This window comes from Grammomys surdaster, unplaced genomic scaffold (genome assembly GCF_004785775.1).
Source record: "Grammomys surdaster isolate TR1022 unplaced genomic scaffold, NIH_TR_1.0 125671, whole genome shotgun sequence".
Lineage (NCBI taxonomy): Eukaryota > Metazoa > Chordata > Mammalia > Rodentia > Muridae > Grammomys > Grammomys surdaster.
Window position 1 is genome coordinate 997,253 of NW_021620508.1, and position 17,353 is coordinate 1,014,605.

At 49.4% G+C, this 17,353-nt stretch overlaps 1 protein-coding gene across 1 annotated transcript in view; it reads left to right on the forward strand.

The window, feature by feature from the left end:
- Positions 1-9,323: 9,323 nt before the first annotated feature.
- Positions 9,324-17,353, forward strand: part of Capns1 (calpain small subunit 1) — a 9,412-nt gene continuing 1,382 nt past the window's right edge. The window contains exons 1-9 of the mRNA XM_028787597.1: positions 9,324-9,472; positions 10,392-10,615; positions 11,980-12,013; positions 12,310-12,399; positions 12,525-12,582; positions 12,686-12,750; positions 14,376-14,444; positions 14,546-14,624; positions 14,744-14,860. Coding sequence (XP_028643430.1) covers positions 10,407-10,615; positions 11,980-12,013; positions 12,310-12,399; positions 12,525-12,582; positions 12,686-12,750; positions 14,376-14,444; positions 14,546-14,624; positions 14,744-14,860 — 721 coding nt within the window. The 5' untranslated portion in view covers positions 9,324-9,472; positions 10,392-10,406. The remainder of the gene's footprint in view (positions 9,473-10,391; positions 10,616-11,979; positions 12,014-12,309; positions 12,400-12,524; positions 12,583-12,685; positions 12,751-14,375; positions 14,445-14,545; positions 14,625-14,743; positions 14,861-17,353) is intronic.

Sequence of the window (17,353 nt, forward strand, 5' to 3'; positions counted from 1 at the left end):
CACACTGTCACCTCCTCACTGTCACCTCCACACTGTCACCTCCACACTGTCACCTCAACACACTGTCACCTCCTCACTGTCACCTCCACACACTGTCACCTCCTCACTGTCACCTCCTCACACTGTCACCTCCACACACTGTCACCTCCACACACTGTCACCTCCACACACTGTCACCTCCCCACTGTCACCTCCACACTGTCAGCTCCACACATTGTCACCTCCACACACTGTCACCTCCTCACTGTCACTTCCACACTGTCACCTCCACACACTGTCACCTCCCTACTGTCACCTCCTCACTGTCACCTCCACACACTGTCACCTCCGCACTGTCACCTCCACACTGTCACCTCCTCACACTGTCACCTATGTGCCATTGATTAAAGAGCTCATTCGAAAACTCAGACTCAAGAAAGGACCACAGAGACCCCCAACTTTTTTCTTTCTTTCCTTCTTTCTTTTTTTAATTTTGAGACAGGGTCTTATTGTGTAGCTCTGGCTGACCTTGAACTCGCAAAGATCCACCCCTCTGCCTCTAGAGTGCTGGGACTAAAAGCATATGCCACTACGCCCGGTTCTCTCTTATTTCTTGAAACAGTCCATACTGGAATTTGTTATCTTCCTGCTTCTGTCTCCCAAGTACTGGCATTTCCTGTCCTATCATACCAGCTTCGGTCAAGTTATTAAAACAGCCCCTCTTGGACACAGAACATTCTTTCTGTAACCTAGCTTAGCTCCTGGCACTCAGGAGGCAGAGGCAGTCGAGTGTTGGGGATTGGCCTGATGCTGCTATGTATTCAAATGCTAAGTCCTGGTCCCCAAGATCTGGCTGCCCACGATGAGGACATCTTGTGGAAAATGTGTACAGCAAATGATGTCGTATAAACTTTGCTTCTCAGTCTTCTCTGACTGGTTGAATAAAAGTGAGAATAGAGGTTAGATGGGCTTTGAGTTACCGTTGTCATAAGTAGGAGGAGAAAGGAGACAGAGAGGAGGAGGCTGCCTTGATGCCAGATGTCTCATGAGCACAAGGCCAGAAGTGGACCCTAGGAACAGGCTGATGGGAGGAGAGCAGCCCAGGCGAGACTCAAGCAGCAAGAAATGGGGGAACTGGGAATAATCGGTCTACTGTAGAAAAATAGTTTAGGGATAATCACCAGGAATGTTGCTAAAGCTGATTAAATAAGTCAATAGAACTCTGACTCGATTATGAGGGGACTGGCCGGGTCATATTAAGAACTAATAGAGTTAATAAATACCATTTACAACAAAAATAGGGTGGTTCATGTTCCTGCCCAGCCTGGGCTACAGAGAACAGTTTAGACAAGTGAGACCCTCTCTCAAACACCCACCCACCCATGCACAGCCACACATATACCCCACACCCACATCCACACCCCCCACAGTGAGAGAGAGAGAGAGAGAGAGAGAGAGAGAGAGAGAGAGAGAACAAAACCACAGCACAACCCAACACAAAACAACAAAATGAAACCACTGTCTTTCTTTTTCCCTCTATTTTTCTTTAACTTTTTAAAAAATGGTGCTTTTTGAGGATTTTCTTTTCTTCTTTGTTTCTTTGTTTCTTTCTTTCTCTCTTTTTAAATTTAAGAAAAGTAACTCCCTCCTTTTTTTCAAATTAGGCTGACTGAGTTGGTTCAGACTAATTATTCTTCAAAGAAGCCCTCCGCTGAGAAAACCACAAAAAAATTAAATCATCATTTTCTGTTATTGTTGTTTGTTTTGGGGACAGGATCTCACTGTGTAGCTCTAGCTGTCACAGAACTTTATATGTAGACCAGGCTGGCCTCCAACTCACAGAGATCTACCTGTCTTCTCTGCCTTCCTAGCACTGGCATTAAAGGTGTACACTCAGCATTTTAAAAGACGTATGCCACACCAACGCCAGTAGAATCTGTGTGTGACAAGTTCCACAGACTGAGGCGATAAACTTCACTAGAAGGAGGCCTCCTGGGACCGGTTGTGGAACTCTTGCCAGAAACAAAACATTGAGCCGTAGTTCTCACAGCAACTTATCCGGTTTAGTTTCTCTTATTCCTTTTCTTATTTACAACATGTTCCTGATAGCCTATGCCCTTAAGCAAAGAAAATGGGTAAGAAATCATCCATTGAGGCGGGCGGTGGTGTGGCACTCCTTTAATCCCAGCACTTGGGAGGCAGAGGCAGGCGGATTTCTGAGTTCGAGGCCAGCCTGGTCTACAGAGTGAGTTCCAGGACAGCCAGGGCTACATAGAGAAACCCTGTCTCAAAAAAAAAAAAATCATCCATTGACATGGTGTCACTAACATGACCTTGCCTCCGGGGAAACTGACGCTTTACTTTATAATCATTTACAAAGCTACATAATAGCATTATGATAAATAAAACTTTCCCAACAATTAAATTTCATATGGCTACATGTGTGTCATCAGAGGAAGGCTTTGGTATATGGTAAAGAAAGCCTTTTTTTTGTTGTTGTTTTTTGTTTTTTTGTTTTTCGAGACAGGGTTTCTCTGTGTAGCCCTGGCTGTCCTGGAACTCACTCTGTAGACCAGGCTGGCCTCGAACTCAGAAATCCACCTGCCTCTGCCTCCTAAATGCTGGGATTAAAGTCGTGCGCCACCACCGCCCGGCTGAATATATCCTTTTAGAGTTGTAATTCTTGAATGATTTTTATTGTGTCAAATAATAATAATGACGTTACCTGTTCTCTTTGTGATTTATTGAATGTATCTTTTTTAGAGTTGTTAAGCTTGGATGAGTCTTGTGCTTTGATGGTCCATCTCCTAGGAGCTGTAATATTTGATTTTTCTATGTATAAGAACCCTTGCTTGAGAGCTGCAAAGTACACTCAGATTCAAACTGCCTCTGTGTTTGTTTGTCACCGCCGAATCCTTACCCACCTAGCTTTCGAGGACCCTTATCCCAGGGACTCCCGTACCTGACTGGGGTGGTCCGAGACACACTTATAATTTTCATTTACATACTGTGTAAGTGCAGGAGCCCATGGAGGCCAGAAGAGAGGGTCAGACTCAGAGGAGGTACAGCCCTATGACGTAGTCGCTGTGAATGAACTCAGAATCACTACAGACTCTCTTAACAGCTGAGCCATCTCTCCAGACCTCAAGTGTTTTCTTTAAGGCGCAAATATGTCTTTTCTATGCTTTGGCTGTGTTCGTTCTCTACTTATTTATCCCAGAAATCTCATTTATACCACATGCTGATCTCAGTATCTGCCTATCAGTGGCGGTAGATCAGAATCGGGAAGTTGGACATAAGGTATCTGCTCCTATGACACTGGCCATGGTTCTGAGGCTCTACGCAGCTGCAAAGGAGGATGGGAAATGTAGTCTAAACGCGAAGGGAATCAGTTTTAGTGACTCGTTAGTGTGGGAAGCCAAAGACCCAAGACTTTATCAGAGGCCCTGATGGAAAGACAAAAGCAACTTTAGTTGTGTGTCCTTGTCCAGGAGGGGACTTGCCAAAGCTGATCTAGGGGTAGAACCCAAGTTGCAGTTTCTGGGTACTGGACGTTTCCCCCCTGGGTTGTGATTATCTGCTTAGGCCGCGATATCTGAGGTACTCTGTGTTCTCTTTGCTAACATCATCTGACTTAGTTGTCTGCTGACCTTGGCTGTTTTCTCCCTGCAAACACTATATGTAATGCTGTACTTCTTAATAAACGTCAACTCATACAAGACCTCCTGGTCACAGCTATTGCTTTTTGTCTTTTTTATTTCTCGTCTTTATTTCTTATTCCCCGTTCTCCCACCCGATGCCTAGCTGTTTGAAAACCGTGTTCCTACCAGCTCCGGTCACAATAGCAAATCTCTACCGCACATTTGGAACATGTTAGCTCTGAAGATAGGGAGGGGCTGCAACACTAGTTGTCTGTGTCTGTTACGTGTTCACTTACACAGAGGGTGTAACCTCCGAGGGTGTGCTGGCTAGGTTTTCTTGTCACCTTGACACAAGCTAGGGACATCTGGGAAGAGGGACCCTTGGTTGAGAACAAGTTTCTGTCAGGTTGGCCTTTAGGCAAGTCTGTGGGGGTATAGCTTCTTACAGGAGGGCCCAGTGCGCTCAGCCTTGGAGGTAGTTGGTTCAGAATTGTATAGAAAAGCAGGTTGAGTGAGCCTTGGAGAGCATACTAGGAAGCAGTGGTCCTCCAGGGTTGTGCTTCACTTGCTGCCTCCAGGTTCCTGCTTTGGATTGCCGAGATGAATGATAACCTGTAGCTCAAACCAACGCTCTCTTCCTTTCCCACAATGCTTTTGGTCACTGGCCTTTACCACAGCAACAGAAGGCAAGCTAGAACAATGGGCATTGGTCATTCCTGCATCTCCATTGCCTATCACTGGGTTTACTCGGGACTCAATAAATATGGATTATAAATATGAAGGAAGAAAAAAAACTTCTGCTAGCTTTTCGATGATGGAATATTATACACACTGTGAAAATGATGTTTTTAGGACTGTGGGAAATTGTTTTCGGTGTATATAATGAACATTATAGGGTAGATAAGATTTGAAATTTCTCCTAGGGGCTGGAGAAATGGCTCAGCCGTTAAGAGGAATGGCTGCTCTTTCAAAGGACCCAGGTTCAATTCCCAGTATCCACATGACAGATCACAACTGTCTGTAACTCCAGTTCCAGGGGATCTGATACCTTGGACATCCATGCAGGCAAAACGCCAATGCACATAAAATTTTAAAATAATAATAATAAAGTAAACCCTAAAAACAGAACCCAGAATGATAGCCGAGTCAACACAATAGGATTCTACCTTTTTCTTCCACAGCAGCCAAAGCTTAAGCACTCGAGATGATGCTAAACCACCAAGTACCCAGATAGCTTCTACCTACGGTCCTGCTACTCCTAAGGCAGCAGCCTGGCCTGTGAGATCCGAGACGGCTCCGCAACATCCATGTCTAGACAGTAGGGGGAGTAAGTGGGCAGAGACGCTGGCAAACTAAGAGCCTTGCAGTCTAGTTTATTATGCGTGAAGGACCGAGAGAGGCATTGGAAACCTTCCAGGAGAAAAGTGGGTGGGGAATCACAGTGAGGGAGGAGTGGTGAATACAGCAGCTCTTTCCAGGTTAATATTACATGCAAAAAAACCCGGGCAGAATACAAATTTGCATTTGGAAGAGGCCAGCCAGATGGCTCAGTGGTGCCAGGCTGACAAATTGAGTTTAATCCCCAGATCTCAAAAGGAGGTGAGAGAGACTAGGCTGGCCTCCAACTCATACAGATATCTCTCTGCCTCCCAAGTGTTGGGATTAAAGAACCGAGTGGAGAGATCTGGTGTAGAACACTCCTTTAATCCCAGCAGTCCAGAGGCAGAGGCCAGAGAAGCTCGATGAGTTCTATATATATATATCAAGTTCTGGGCCAGCCATGGCTACACAGTGAGACTTTGTTTCATAAAAGAAAAGGAAAAAAAGTGATATGTGCGCCGGGCAGTGGTGGCGCACCCCTTTAATCCCAGCACTTGGGAGGCAGAGGCAGGCGGATTTCTGAGTTCGAGGCCAGCCTGGTCTACAGAGTGAGTTCCAGGACAGCCAGGACTACACAGAGAAACCCTGCCCCCACACCCAAAAAAAAAAAAAACCAAAAAAGTGGTATGTGATGGAGGTTAATTAGAGATCTGAGAAGACCCTCCTCCCTCACTGACAGGCAGCACTAAGAGACGGCCAGAAGAGGCCTTGGAATGGAGTTCCATGTCCCAACACAGCTTGCTGGCAGAGCCTCCTATGGAGTTTTTCCAGCCTCGAGCTCACAGAGCTGCGCCTGCCTCAGCCTCCTGGGACTAAAGGAGGGAGCCAGGACGCCTAGCCTCCTTGTGCTGCCGGAGAGGGACAGGGAGGTAAAAGGACAGATCAGTAAGAACTGTGTGGATTGAGTGAAAATCTTTTTTTTTTTTAAGTGCTGGGGCTTCACTCGTGCTGGCTTGTGCTCTACCACTGAGCGGCCCTCCCTGAGGAGGGAGGTTTTTTTTTTTTTTTTTTTTGGTTTTTCGAGACTGGGTTTCTCTGTGCAGCCCTGGCTGTCCTGGAACTCACTCTGTAGACCAGGCTGGCCTCAAACTCAGAAATCCGCCTGCCTCTGCCTCCCAAGTGCTGGGATTAAAGGCGTGCGCCACCACTGCCCGGTTTGGGAGGGAGTTTTGGTTCTTCTGGAATGAGGTGTAGCAGGAACAGAGCTCTGAGTCAGGCAGAAAGCTTTTGGTGATGGCTGGAGGTGGGGTGGGGTTAAGGCCGGCAGGGTAGGGGCGGGGTACGGGTGTGAGGCAGAGGGTGGGAGATGGGGGGGGGCGGTGAGCAGGGAGGGAGGTAGCACTGAGAGTCTGCAGAAGGAGCCAGTTAGATTTGCTGACAGGATGGAGCAGTGGGGCAGGGTGGAGGCAGACAGTCGGGCCCTGTGAAGTGTGATTGTAAAGTAAGCAGAGCAGCCGAGAGGCTACACAGGATTGCCACAAGTTCAACGCCAGCCTCAGGCACACAGAAAGACCTTGCTTGTCCCAAAGACAAACAAAAGCAAGCAAGCGAGCAAACAGCACGTAGCTGGAGAGAGGGCTCAGTGGTTAGAGCGCTTGCCATTCTTGCAGGGGAGGCAGGTTTGAACCCCAGCACGCACATGGTAGGTATAGATATACACGCGTAAACATGGAATAGAATTTAAAAAAAAAAACTAGACTAAAAACAAAAACAAGTGAATGAAAAGGGAGCGGGTGGAGGCAAAAGTTCAAGAAGCGGGTACTGGCAACGGCTCAGGAGCCCGTGCCCGCATCCCTAAGAGAATGTAAACAGGAAGCAAAAGCAAGGCCGAGAAGCCCTGAGTCCTGGGTCTTGCCCAGGTTGCAGGTAAGGATTTGGGGGCTGGCGACCTGGAGATATGTAAGACATTTGGGACCAGGCACACTCCTGTAACCCCAAGGGCTTGTCAGGTGGAGGCAGGAAGATCAGTTCAAAGCCATCTCTGTTAAACAGTGAGATTGAGGCTTGGCCGGGCGGTGGTGGCGCATGACTTTAATCCCAGCACTTGGGAGGCAGAGGCAGGTGGATTTCTGAGTTTGAAATGTAGCCTGGTCTACAGAGTGAGTTCCAGGACAGCCAGGGCTACACAGAGAAACCCTGTCTCGAAAAAAAAAAAAAAAAAAAAAAAAAAAGAAAGCGATTGAGGCTAGCCTAGGCTATATGATACCACCTCACAAAATATACATGGGGGACAAAATCACTAAAAAGTACTTCAGGGAGGTACCCGATGGCACAAGTCGGATAGACAGAGGGACGATACCTAAGAGCTCACAGATGCTGAGAATTGGGAGTCAGAGAGACAGAATTCGAGGCAGTGTGACCACATCGGATAGTGAGTGCGGTGAAAAACGGGTTTTATTTTTGTTTGTATGTGGGCTTTGCTTGCATGCATGTCTTTGTACCACATTTGTGCCAGCATCTGTAGAGCCAGAAGAGGGTGCTAGATCTCTAGAACTGGACTTGAGACAGCTGTGAGCTGATGTGGGTGCTGGGAATTGAACCTGGGTCCTCTGGAGGAGCAGTCAGAATTCTTAACCCCTGAGCCACCCCTGAGCAAAGCACCATGAACCTTTTTTTGTTTGTTTGTTGTTTGAGACAGGATCTTACTATGTGTAGCCCTGTCTGTCCTCTGAAACTCACTGTGTAGACTAAGCTGGCCTCAGATTCAGAGTTCTGCCTGCCTCTGCCCCCAGAGTGCTGGGATCAAAGACATATGCCACCATGACACGCATCCTGAAGCATTTTTAAATTGTGGTTTTGAGATAGGGCCCTGTGCGGTAGCTTACCTGCTGTAGTCTTCTGAGCCCTGGGCATGCGTCATCATGTTTCCTGTTGGTCTGAGGGCGTGAAGCTGGCAGCCTCACCAAGCCTTGGGCGGATGTGAGGACAAAGAGGTCTTCCCAAATGAGAGAGCCTGAGCCCCCATCCAAAGCGGAGGACACAGACGGTCAAATCCAAACACAGGAGTATTTGTAGGCAGAGGACAGAACTTATGCCAGAGAGGTGAGCCCGAGGTCAGCCTGCTCAGGTGGCAGGGAGGGAATCCACATTAGTCATCACCAAATGATTTATCCGCTAAGGCTTAGACCTGGGTCGCCACCCTCTGTGATCCCGCCTTTCAGAGCTTCCCACACATGCAGGCTTGAGCAGCAGCGACCTGGCCTGGTCCCAGCAAGCCCTTGGGTGACGTTAGTGCAATTACAGTCTTGTCTGCTGAGATCTTGTTATTCGACTGGTTATCATATTAAATCATTGGGGATTCTTTAAACAGGTAAGGCAGACTGTTTAACCTCAGTTTACTTATATACACAATGGGAACAATAGTAGCATCTACACACAGGCCTGCCATGACGACACACAACCCGATGAGTGCAGAGTACTTAGGGACTGGCAGATATTTGTCGATATTGCTTAAGGATGAGCAAGAGTAAACGAGCTAAGGATCCAGGTGAGCTCCAAGCGGAGGGACAATATGGTGACACAGGACTGACAGAAGAGCTGCCGTTTACTCTATAGTTAATACTTAATTCTGATAGGGGCTTACCCGGGGGAACGCGTGTCTAAGGTCCTCTAGGGTCGCATGTAGCCCAAGTTGGTACACACTTGATATGTACTGAGAATGGCTTCCTGCCCTCACCTCCACCTGCTGGTGTTACGGGTGTGTCATCACGCCTGGCTATCCCTCCTTACAGATGAGGAAATCATTACTCAGAGACACCAGGTCACTGTTTCAGGGATGAGTAATAAAGACTCAAACCGAGGTTTATATAGTCCCCTAGGAGCGGCCAGACAACCAGACTAGAAGTCAAAAAGAGACCTGGGTGTCACAAACTGGTGGGAAACTAAAGATGTAGCATTTGGGAAAGAGAAGCAGGAGGATTGCTTCGAGTTCGCGGTTCGCCAGGGCTTTAGGTCAACTTAGGATGTTTAACAAACCTCTACCTCAAAGTGCACAACGAATGAATGAACGAATGACAATAGCAACTGAAGTCCTTTTTGCAACTGTATACGGCAACGGTGACCGGGTAGCCTGCATCTAGTTCCTGGAGGCTCCAGTACCTGGGCGTTAGAATGGTATATGCGTACGCATAGCTATTAAATCTGGACAGGGTTGACTATCCAGCAGAGAGAGAGAGAGAGAGAGAGAGAGAGAGAGAGAGAGAGAGAGAGAGTGTGTGTGTGTGTGTGTGTGTGTGTGTGTGTCCGGGGAGGAATGAGCGAGGCAGAAACACGCAAACGCGACCCGCTACGTGGGGCGGGGCCTCCCGCGCAGGCGCAGGCTGGAATGGAGGCTCTAGGACCGCGCGGACACGGCTGGGTGGCGGGCAGGGTCTAACCCGGAGTAGCTGCCTGAGTCACGGGCCCCGCCCTCTCGGACCGGACACCGCGGGAGGCCCGGCAGCAGGCGAGCGAGACCGCGGACCTCCGGATCCGTAAGTGAGACGGGACACTCCAGTCCAGCACCCGTGCACCCCGCAGACCCGGGATCCGCAGTCCGCAGATCTGGCGAGACCCCAAAGTCGTAGCCCTTGGGGGGGTGGGGGGGTTGTCCTAGGACCCGTGTTGTCAGATCCGAACATCCGGGCCTGTCACACGCTGGTCATCCTCCTCCAGAGCACTCCTTGCCATCCCGGATCTCACGATCGAAAATAGAAGCTCAAAGCTCAGAGAGGCACCCATAGATTTGGGGCGTCTAGACCCACGATCCGAGAACCTGGTTCCCATTTGCGGTGGGAAGAACTCCGTTATCCAGGATCTTCGGGGCACACAGCCATACTTTTAGGCCGGAGCCACAGATCCCGTAGTGACAGTGTAGTCCCTCTGTCGAGAGTACCTGAATGTCCTAATCCACATCAGGAACTTCCTGGACTCAGCCCCGGGGCGCCCTACCTGCCCGTCGTCACCACTACCCTGAGCTCAGTTCTGAAAGGCCTGGATCTGAGACATATCCATCCGGTACACCTTACTCAGCTTGAAGAATCTTTTGTTTTCCCGCTGCCTCAAGACAGGGGTAATCCAGGCAGGCGCTGTAGCCGAGGCTGGCCTTGAACTGATCCTCCAGCCTCAGCCTCTCAAAGTCTGGGATCACAGTTGAGCGCCACCCCTGTCCTCAGGATGCTTACATATGCAGTCAAGCCTGGGCCAGGGTACCTTCTAGACCCTAGGAAGTTCCGCACCTTCTTATTATCACCTGTCTGGTCCCCTAGCCTGAGGCTCTGCCCCCATCCCGAGGCCTCGGTTTCGTCCCCAATCTAGTTGCCGGAAATGCTTGCTTTTTTTTTTTTTTTCCTTTGCGGGAAGGGCTGGGCTCCTGGCAAGGCGACTACCTGACCCACCCCTTTTTCTTTACAGGACTCAGCTGCCATCATGTTCTTGGTGAATTCGTTCTTGAAGGGTGGCGGTGGCGGCGGGGGAGGCGGGGGTCTGGGCGGGGGCCTGGGGAATGTGCTCGGAGGCCTGATCAGCGGAGCTGCGGGCGGCGGTGGCGGCGGCGGTGGCGGCATGGGACTGGGAGGAGGTGGCGGAGGCGGTGGAACCGCCATGCGCATCCTGGGCGGAGTCATTAGCGCCATCAGGTAAGGCGGGGCCTGAAGGGGCGGGGTGGGCCAAGTAATAAACTCACTTAAGACTCCGACCTGGGAATTCTAATTAGGCCGGGCTGATCTAGACTGGAAAACTGGCCCTAAGGCGATCCTAACGAGGGTGGTGTCGCTTTTTAGTAACAGGTTTAGTTAGCCTGCTTCTGTGGGTCAACAAATGGGACGCAGTTTCATGGGGGTTGCGGGGGGGGGAACCTCTTCTGTGCTTGGGGAAGATACGATTCTATAGGACTGTGTCCAGCCCTCACTGGGGGCGGAGCCAGTGGATCTGAGGGTGCTCCTTAGCTTTTTGGGTTTTTTTATTTTTGGTTTTTTGTTTGTTTTTTGGTTTTTCGAGACAGGGTTTCTCTGTGTAGGGTTTCTCTGTGTAGCCCTGGCTGTCCTGGAACTCATTCTGTAGACCAGGCTGGCCTCGAACTCAGAAATCCGCCTGCCTCTGCCTCCCAAGTGCTGAGATTAAAGGCGGGCACCACCACCTCCCGGCTAGCTTAAGGTTTTTTTTTTTTTTTTTTTTAGAGAATTATTTATTTATTTTATGTTTATGAGTACACTGTAGCTGTCTTCAGACACGCCAGAAGAGGGCATCAGATCTCATTACAGATGGTTGTGAGCCACCATGTGGTTGCTGGGAATTGAACTCAGGACCTCTGGAAGAGCAGTCAGTGTTCTTAACCGCTGAGCCATCTCACCAGCCCTAGCTTAAGGTTTAATAGAGGTGCAGCTTGCTGTTTTATGAGAGATCAGAGCCCCCAGAGAAGAAATGATCCAGAGAGGGTTGCGTGGGGTCGCGAGTTGATTGGTTTAGTGGGTAAAAAAAAATCCTTGTTGGAGTTAGAGCATGTGGCTGTCACCTCATCAGCTTTAGTGATCCCAGCAGTGACCTCTGGGAGAAGTAGGGGCTGATAGGGGCGGGAGAGGTAGAGCAAAAGGAGTAAGACCCTGCACAAGGACTCGACCAGAGGAAAATGAGGCTTAGGGAAGCTGGTGGAGACAGACCCCCCCCCCCCCGAAGTGAGTTCTTCAAGGGGCGGGCCCTGTTAAGTTCGGTGGGGTTTCGGAATTTTGATTGGGGCGAAGATGCTTCTGACATTGTGATTGGTGGGTTCTTCCGTGGGGTGGGCTCTTGGGAGGTGGGAGGGGTTGGCCTGATGGAGAGAGAGGAGGGGCCGCACCATGCTGTTGATGTTGATGATTGGACCGGGTGAGGAGGACGAGATAGACCAGAGGAGGAGGGACCCCTTAAGGAAGGGAAGAGCTGGAGTGTGAGGGGTTGACTGACCGTTCTGCCGCCCGTTGGGAGCTCTGCCCCCATGCGCTAACTCACTCTTGTCTTCCCTCAGCGAGGCTGCTGCGCAGTACAACCCGGAGCCCCCGGTAAGTGGCCCTAGAGACCCTTCCTCCCCAGGCCTGTTGCCAGCATCATCTTCCCATTCCTACCCTATAAGGCTCCCTTCCTTCCTTCCCTGGGAAATCCCTCTGCCTTTAAGAATGTCCTTTTTGAGGGGCCTCTAAGCTAAGCCCTGGGTCTCAGCTAAGCTACTTGCTATACTCACTTCAGGTTCCCTGGCCCTCAAACTGTCCAGCCCTTTCTGACTTTTCCCTGGGACTCTTGGGTATGAGGAGAGAGACATGTCTCTCCATATCTGTTCTGAGATCGCCTCTCTCTGCAGCCCCCACGTAGCCATTACTCTAATATTGAAGCCAACGAGAGTGAGGAGGTCCGTCAGTTCAGGAAACTTTTTGTCCAGCTGGCTGGAGATGTAAGTATCCTGTGTGGCCGCTTGACTGTGCCACTTGACTGTGACAACCCGGAAGTTCTCATCCGTTTTATGATATCCAGACCCCTTTCCATCTCCCTTGAACTGTGCTTAACTTCTGCCATCAGGACATGGAGGTCAGCGCCACAGAACTCATGAATATCCTCAACAAGGTCGTGACCCGACGTGAGTGACCGGGGTTCAGGGTGTGGTGAAGGTTTAGAGGCCTACGGACTGGGCTGATCTCTGACCTCTGACGTTCAACCTGTCCCCACCCCCACCCCCACAGACCCGGATCTGAAAACGGATGGTTTTGGCATTGACACTTGTCGCAGCATGGTGGCTGTTATGGATGTATCCTTTTGGGGCCAATCTGGAGGATGTCTTGGGTGAAGAGGGTGTTTTCTGGGAGTATGTTGAGAACAGCCAAGGTGAAGTCTTCCCATCTGAGGACACAGGCCTGCCTACACGACAGTAACTGATATCAGCCACCACAGCTGGAACTTTACCTAGATTAGTGGAGCCAACCTTTACAGATCCCTTGCTAGATAAGCTAATGTAGTAGGAAGGGAAACATGCTCAGAGAGACACTGGTTTTGTCTCTGGCCAAACCACCCAGAATTCACCTGACTTGAATATCTGATCTTGAAAGCTAATCTTGGGGCTAGATGAGACTTGGATAGCGGAAACAGTCACTTGGAGAATACATGGCAGGATAGGAATTTGGACTTGGGAGTTTCGGTTTGAGAATCTAAGCTTCTTTTATTTCTGTATTTACTTTTTTTGGTTTTGTCGAGACAGGGTTTCTCTGAATAGCCCTGGCTGTCCTGGAACTCACTCTGTAGACCAGGCCAGCCTCAAACTCAGAAATCTGCCTGCCTCTGCCTCCCAAGTGCTGGGATTAAAGGCGTGCGCCACCACTGCCCGGCCCTGTATTTACTTTTAAACAGTATAGATTGATAGATTTTTTTTTTTTTTTTGAGACCAGGTTTCCCTGGAATTCACTCTGTAGACCTGGCTGGCCTCCCTTCACTGGGTGGACCAAGCTGGTCTCGAACTCACAGGAGTCTACTTGCCTTTGCCTCTTGATTAATTTTTAAGATTGGGATTAAAGATGTGTGCCAACATACCCAGCCCAAACCTTTTGTTAAACAAACAAGCAAGCAAGCAAACAGAAGCACACCTCAGGTGACATGCCTGTAGAGGTGAATGGGCGCTGTCTGTTAGCCCAGAATCCCAGGTCTATTGTCATGTACCCAGTGCATACAGTACAGCATCTGGGTTTAGTTATCACACTGTGTGCATGTGTGTGTGTGCGTGTGTGTTTGCATGTAGACGTGCATATGCGTTTTGTGTGTGTAATAAAATCACTCAATTTATTTTATTTCACTGTACTGTATTTTTGGATTCTTGAGATGGGTTTCAGGAGGCCTAGGCTGGCCTTGAAGTCAGTGTGTAGCCAAATTCCTGATCTTCCTCTCAAGCACCAGAGTTATAGGCATGTGCTACCATGCTTATTTTACTTTTATTCACGTGCATGTATGTTCATCTGCATGTGCGTGCATGTGTTCTCAGAGGCCTGAGGACACTGGGTCCCCTGGAGATGGAATGCCAGGTGGCTGTGGGCTGCATGATTTGTAGGAAACAAACCCAAGTCCTTTGCAAGAACAGTAAGTGCTCGAGACTATCCAGCCTTCCAAACTTATTTTTTAAAGTTAGCATTATGGTTAATCCCAGCACTTGGGAGGCAGAGGCAGGCAGATCTCTGAGTTGGAGACCAGCCTGGTCTACAGAGTGAGTTCCAGGACATCCCAGAGCTACATAGAGAAACCTTGTCTTGAAAACAAGCAAAAAAGCCAAGAAAGAAAGAAAGGAAAGAAGGAAGGAAGGATGGAAGATTAGCATTTTGGCATTCACGCACACATACAGATACACACACACTGTGTTTTGTCACTTTGTTCTTAACAACCTCTTGCTAGAGTGACACCACAGGCAAGCTGGGCTTTGAGGAGTTCAAGTACCTCTGGAACAACATTAAAAAGTGGCAGGTAAGTGACAGCCTCTGAAGCTCCCAGGATCTGGACCCCCAAGCCACGGAGTCCCCGTGCTCCAAGATGCTGGGTCCGACTGATGTCTTCTCTATCCTTAGGCTATATACAAACGCTTTGATGCTGACCGATCAGGGACCATTGGTAGCCATGAACTCCCAGGGGCCTTTGAGGCAGCAGGTGAGCTGGCAGGGCTATGATGGGCAGGGGTTGGGGTGAACAAAGTCACACCAGTATATTGGGAATTGAGAAGGCCTGTGCTCGGGCGCCCTGAGGCCGAACCTTTTTTTTTCCTCCAGGATTCCACCTGAATGGGCATCTTTACGACATGATCATCCGGCGTTATGCAGATGAGAGTGGGAACATGGATTTCGATAACTTCATCAGCTGCTTGGTCAGGATGGACGCCATGTTCCGTGAGTGACGCTCTAGATCTCTGCAAGGGTAGGGATTTACTACCCTTCGCTGGCCAAGGGCTCCTCTAAGTCTGAGCCTAACGTGAGCAGTGCTGGGCTCACCAGGCAGGGACAGGTGGGACCTGTATGGTGAGATACGTGTATGGCCACGTGGATACTGGGAACTGAACCCAGGACCCTCTGCAGGATAGCGAGAGCTCTCTGGGCTTTGAAGGGAAGCCCGGGAAGAGGTTTAGACCAAGGAGGGCTACTTGGAGGAAGGACATGTGAACTGGGACATGGAGGATGAGAAATGGACGGTGAGAGAACAACGTGGAAGAGAGGAAAGAGGTGGCGCTTCTGTTACCGTTTTAAGGTTTTTTTTTTTTTTTTAAGATTTATTTATTTATTTTATTTATGAATACACTGTAGCTGTCTTCAGACACACCAGAATAGGGCATCCAATCTCATTACAGATGGTTGTGAGCCACCATGTGGTTGCTGGGATTTGAACTCAGGACCTCTGGAAGAGCAGTCAGTGCTCTTAACCGCTGAGCCATCTCTCCAGCCCTTAAGGTTTATTTATTAATGAAAGTTGTAATTACATGTGTAATTACAACTTACAGGAGGAATTATTCTCTCTCTCTTTCTCTGTGTGTGTGTGTCTGTGTGTCTGTCTCTCTCTCTCTCTCTCTCTCTCTCTCTCTTTCTCTGTGTGTGTGTGTCTGTGTGTCTGTCTCTCTCTCTCTCTCTCTCTCTCTCTCTTTCTCTTTCTCTTTCTCTGTGTGTGTGTGTCTGTGTGTCTGTGTCTCTCTCTCTCCCTCTCTCTCTCATGCTAAGGTTAAAGGTGTGTGCTACTATGCCTAGGCTAGCTTCCTCTTTTTTTATTTATAACATATATTCTGTGTATATAAGTGTTTGCCTGTATGGCATGGGTGTCTGTGCACCAAATACCTGTCTCATGCCGAAGGGTATCAGAACTCCTGGAACTGGAGTTACAGAGGGTTGTGAGCTGCCCTGTGGATGCTGGGAATTGAACCCAGGATCCTCTGCAAGAACAGTAGGTGCTCTTAACCTCTGAGCCATCTCTCCAGTTCCGTCTTGCCTGGTTTCTTTGAAACAGGTTTTCATGGAGTTCAGGTTGACTTGAGACTTGATTTGTAGCTGAGGGTGACCTTGAACTTTTGACTCTGAGGTGAGAGTTTTATTAGGATTGATGTAAGAGTCCTAAGACTACCTCCAAAATGGGAACTATTGTTAAAGCATTTGCTCCTAGTGGCTACTCAGCCAGGAGGTTGGGAAGTCAGAATTTGACCCTGTGTTTGCCTGAGAACTGAATTGAGCAATGAGGAGAAACAGGGGTGACGGTCAGGGGCGTGCTGTGCTGTGCAGTGCCGTGGATACCAAGTTCAGTGGTGCTCAGACAATGATGGGCATTGTAGAGCCACGACAGCAGGGTCTAGGCGAGGGAGGGCAGAGTCAGCTGTGGCTTACAAAGCTCCTTTGATTTGGCAGCCAAGACCAAATTAGGAGTGAAAACAGAAGTTGAAGGTGGTGGCTCACACCTGAGATCCCAGCACTTAGGAAGCTGAGGCCACAGGATGATCAGGAGTTCAAGGTCACCCTTGACTACATCTCAAACCGAGATTAGTTCCTTAGTTACTTAATTAAAAGGGCTAGCATCTAGCCTAGTTGAGAGCGTGCTTGCCTCCCGTACATGAAGCCCTGGGTTTGCGACCAAGCACTCACTAACCTGAATACAACGGACCTGTAATCCAGCATGCAGGAGATGGAGGCAGGAGGATAAGACATTTAAGGAGAAATGTCCTCTCACCTGTGGTAGCCAGAGCATCAGTGGTACCAAGGACACTGTATGTGGCCACCTGAAGGTGACTCAGCCTTGGTGTGGGAAGGAACAGACATAGTGTGGACAACTCCAGCTCAGTTTGGATGTGGGATGGAAGGTGTGGATTCAAGTTCCAGGGCAGGCGTGGGGACCCCACTAGGCTCTAAGGCTGAGATTGGCAAATCATCTCCTTTTAGGGGCCTGTCCTGGGTTACAACTGGAGAGGGTGTAACACGGGTGTCAGGAAGGATGGGCCTGGGTTCCACTCAGCTTTCTGTCCTGTCTTGTCGTGTGACCCACAACATACCATATCACTTTGTCTGTTTACTGACTGAGGTGTCAGGGATCGAACCCTGTGCCTCAAGCATAATGGGTAAATATTCGATCATTGCGTTATCATTCCTGAACTCTGTGCCTCGTTTGAAAATCCCACATGCTCACAGGATCAGACATTTTATTGATTTAACTTTCTCCTCCTCCTCCTCTTCCTCTTCTTCCTCTTCCTCCTCCTCCTCCCCTTCTTCCTCCTCCTCTTCCTCCTCCTCCTCCCCTTCTTCCTCCTCCTCTTCCTCCTCCTCCCCTTCCTCCTCCTCCCCTTCCTCCTCCTCCTCTCCTTCCTCCCCTTCTTCCTCCTCCTCCTCCTCTTCCTCCTCCTCCTCCCCTTCTTC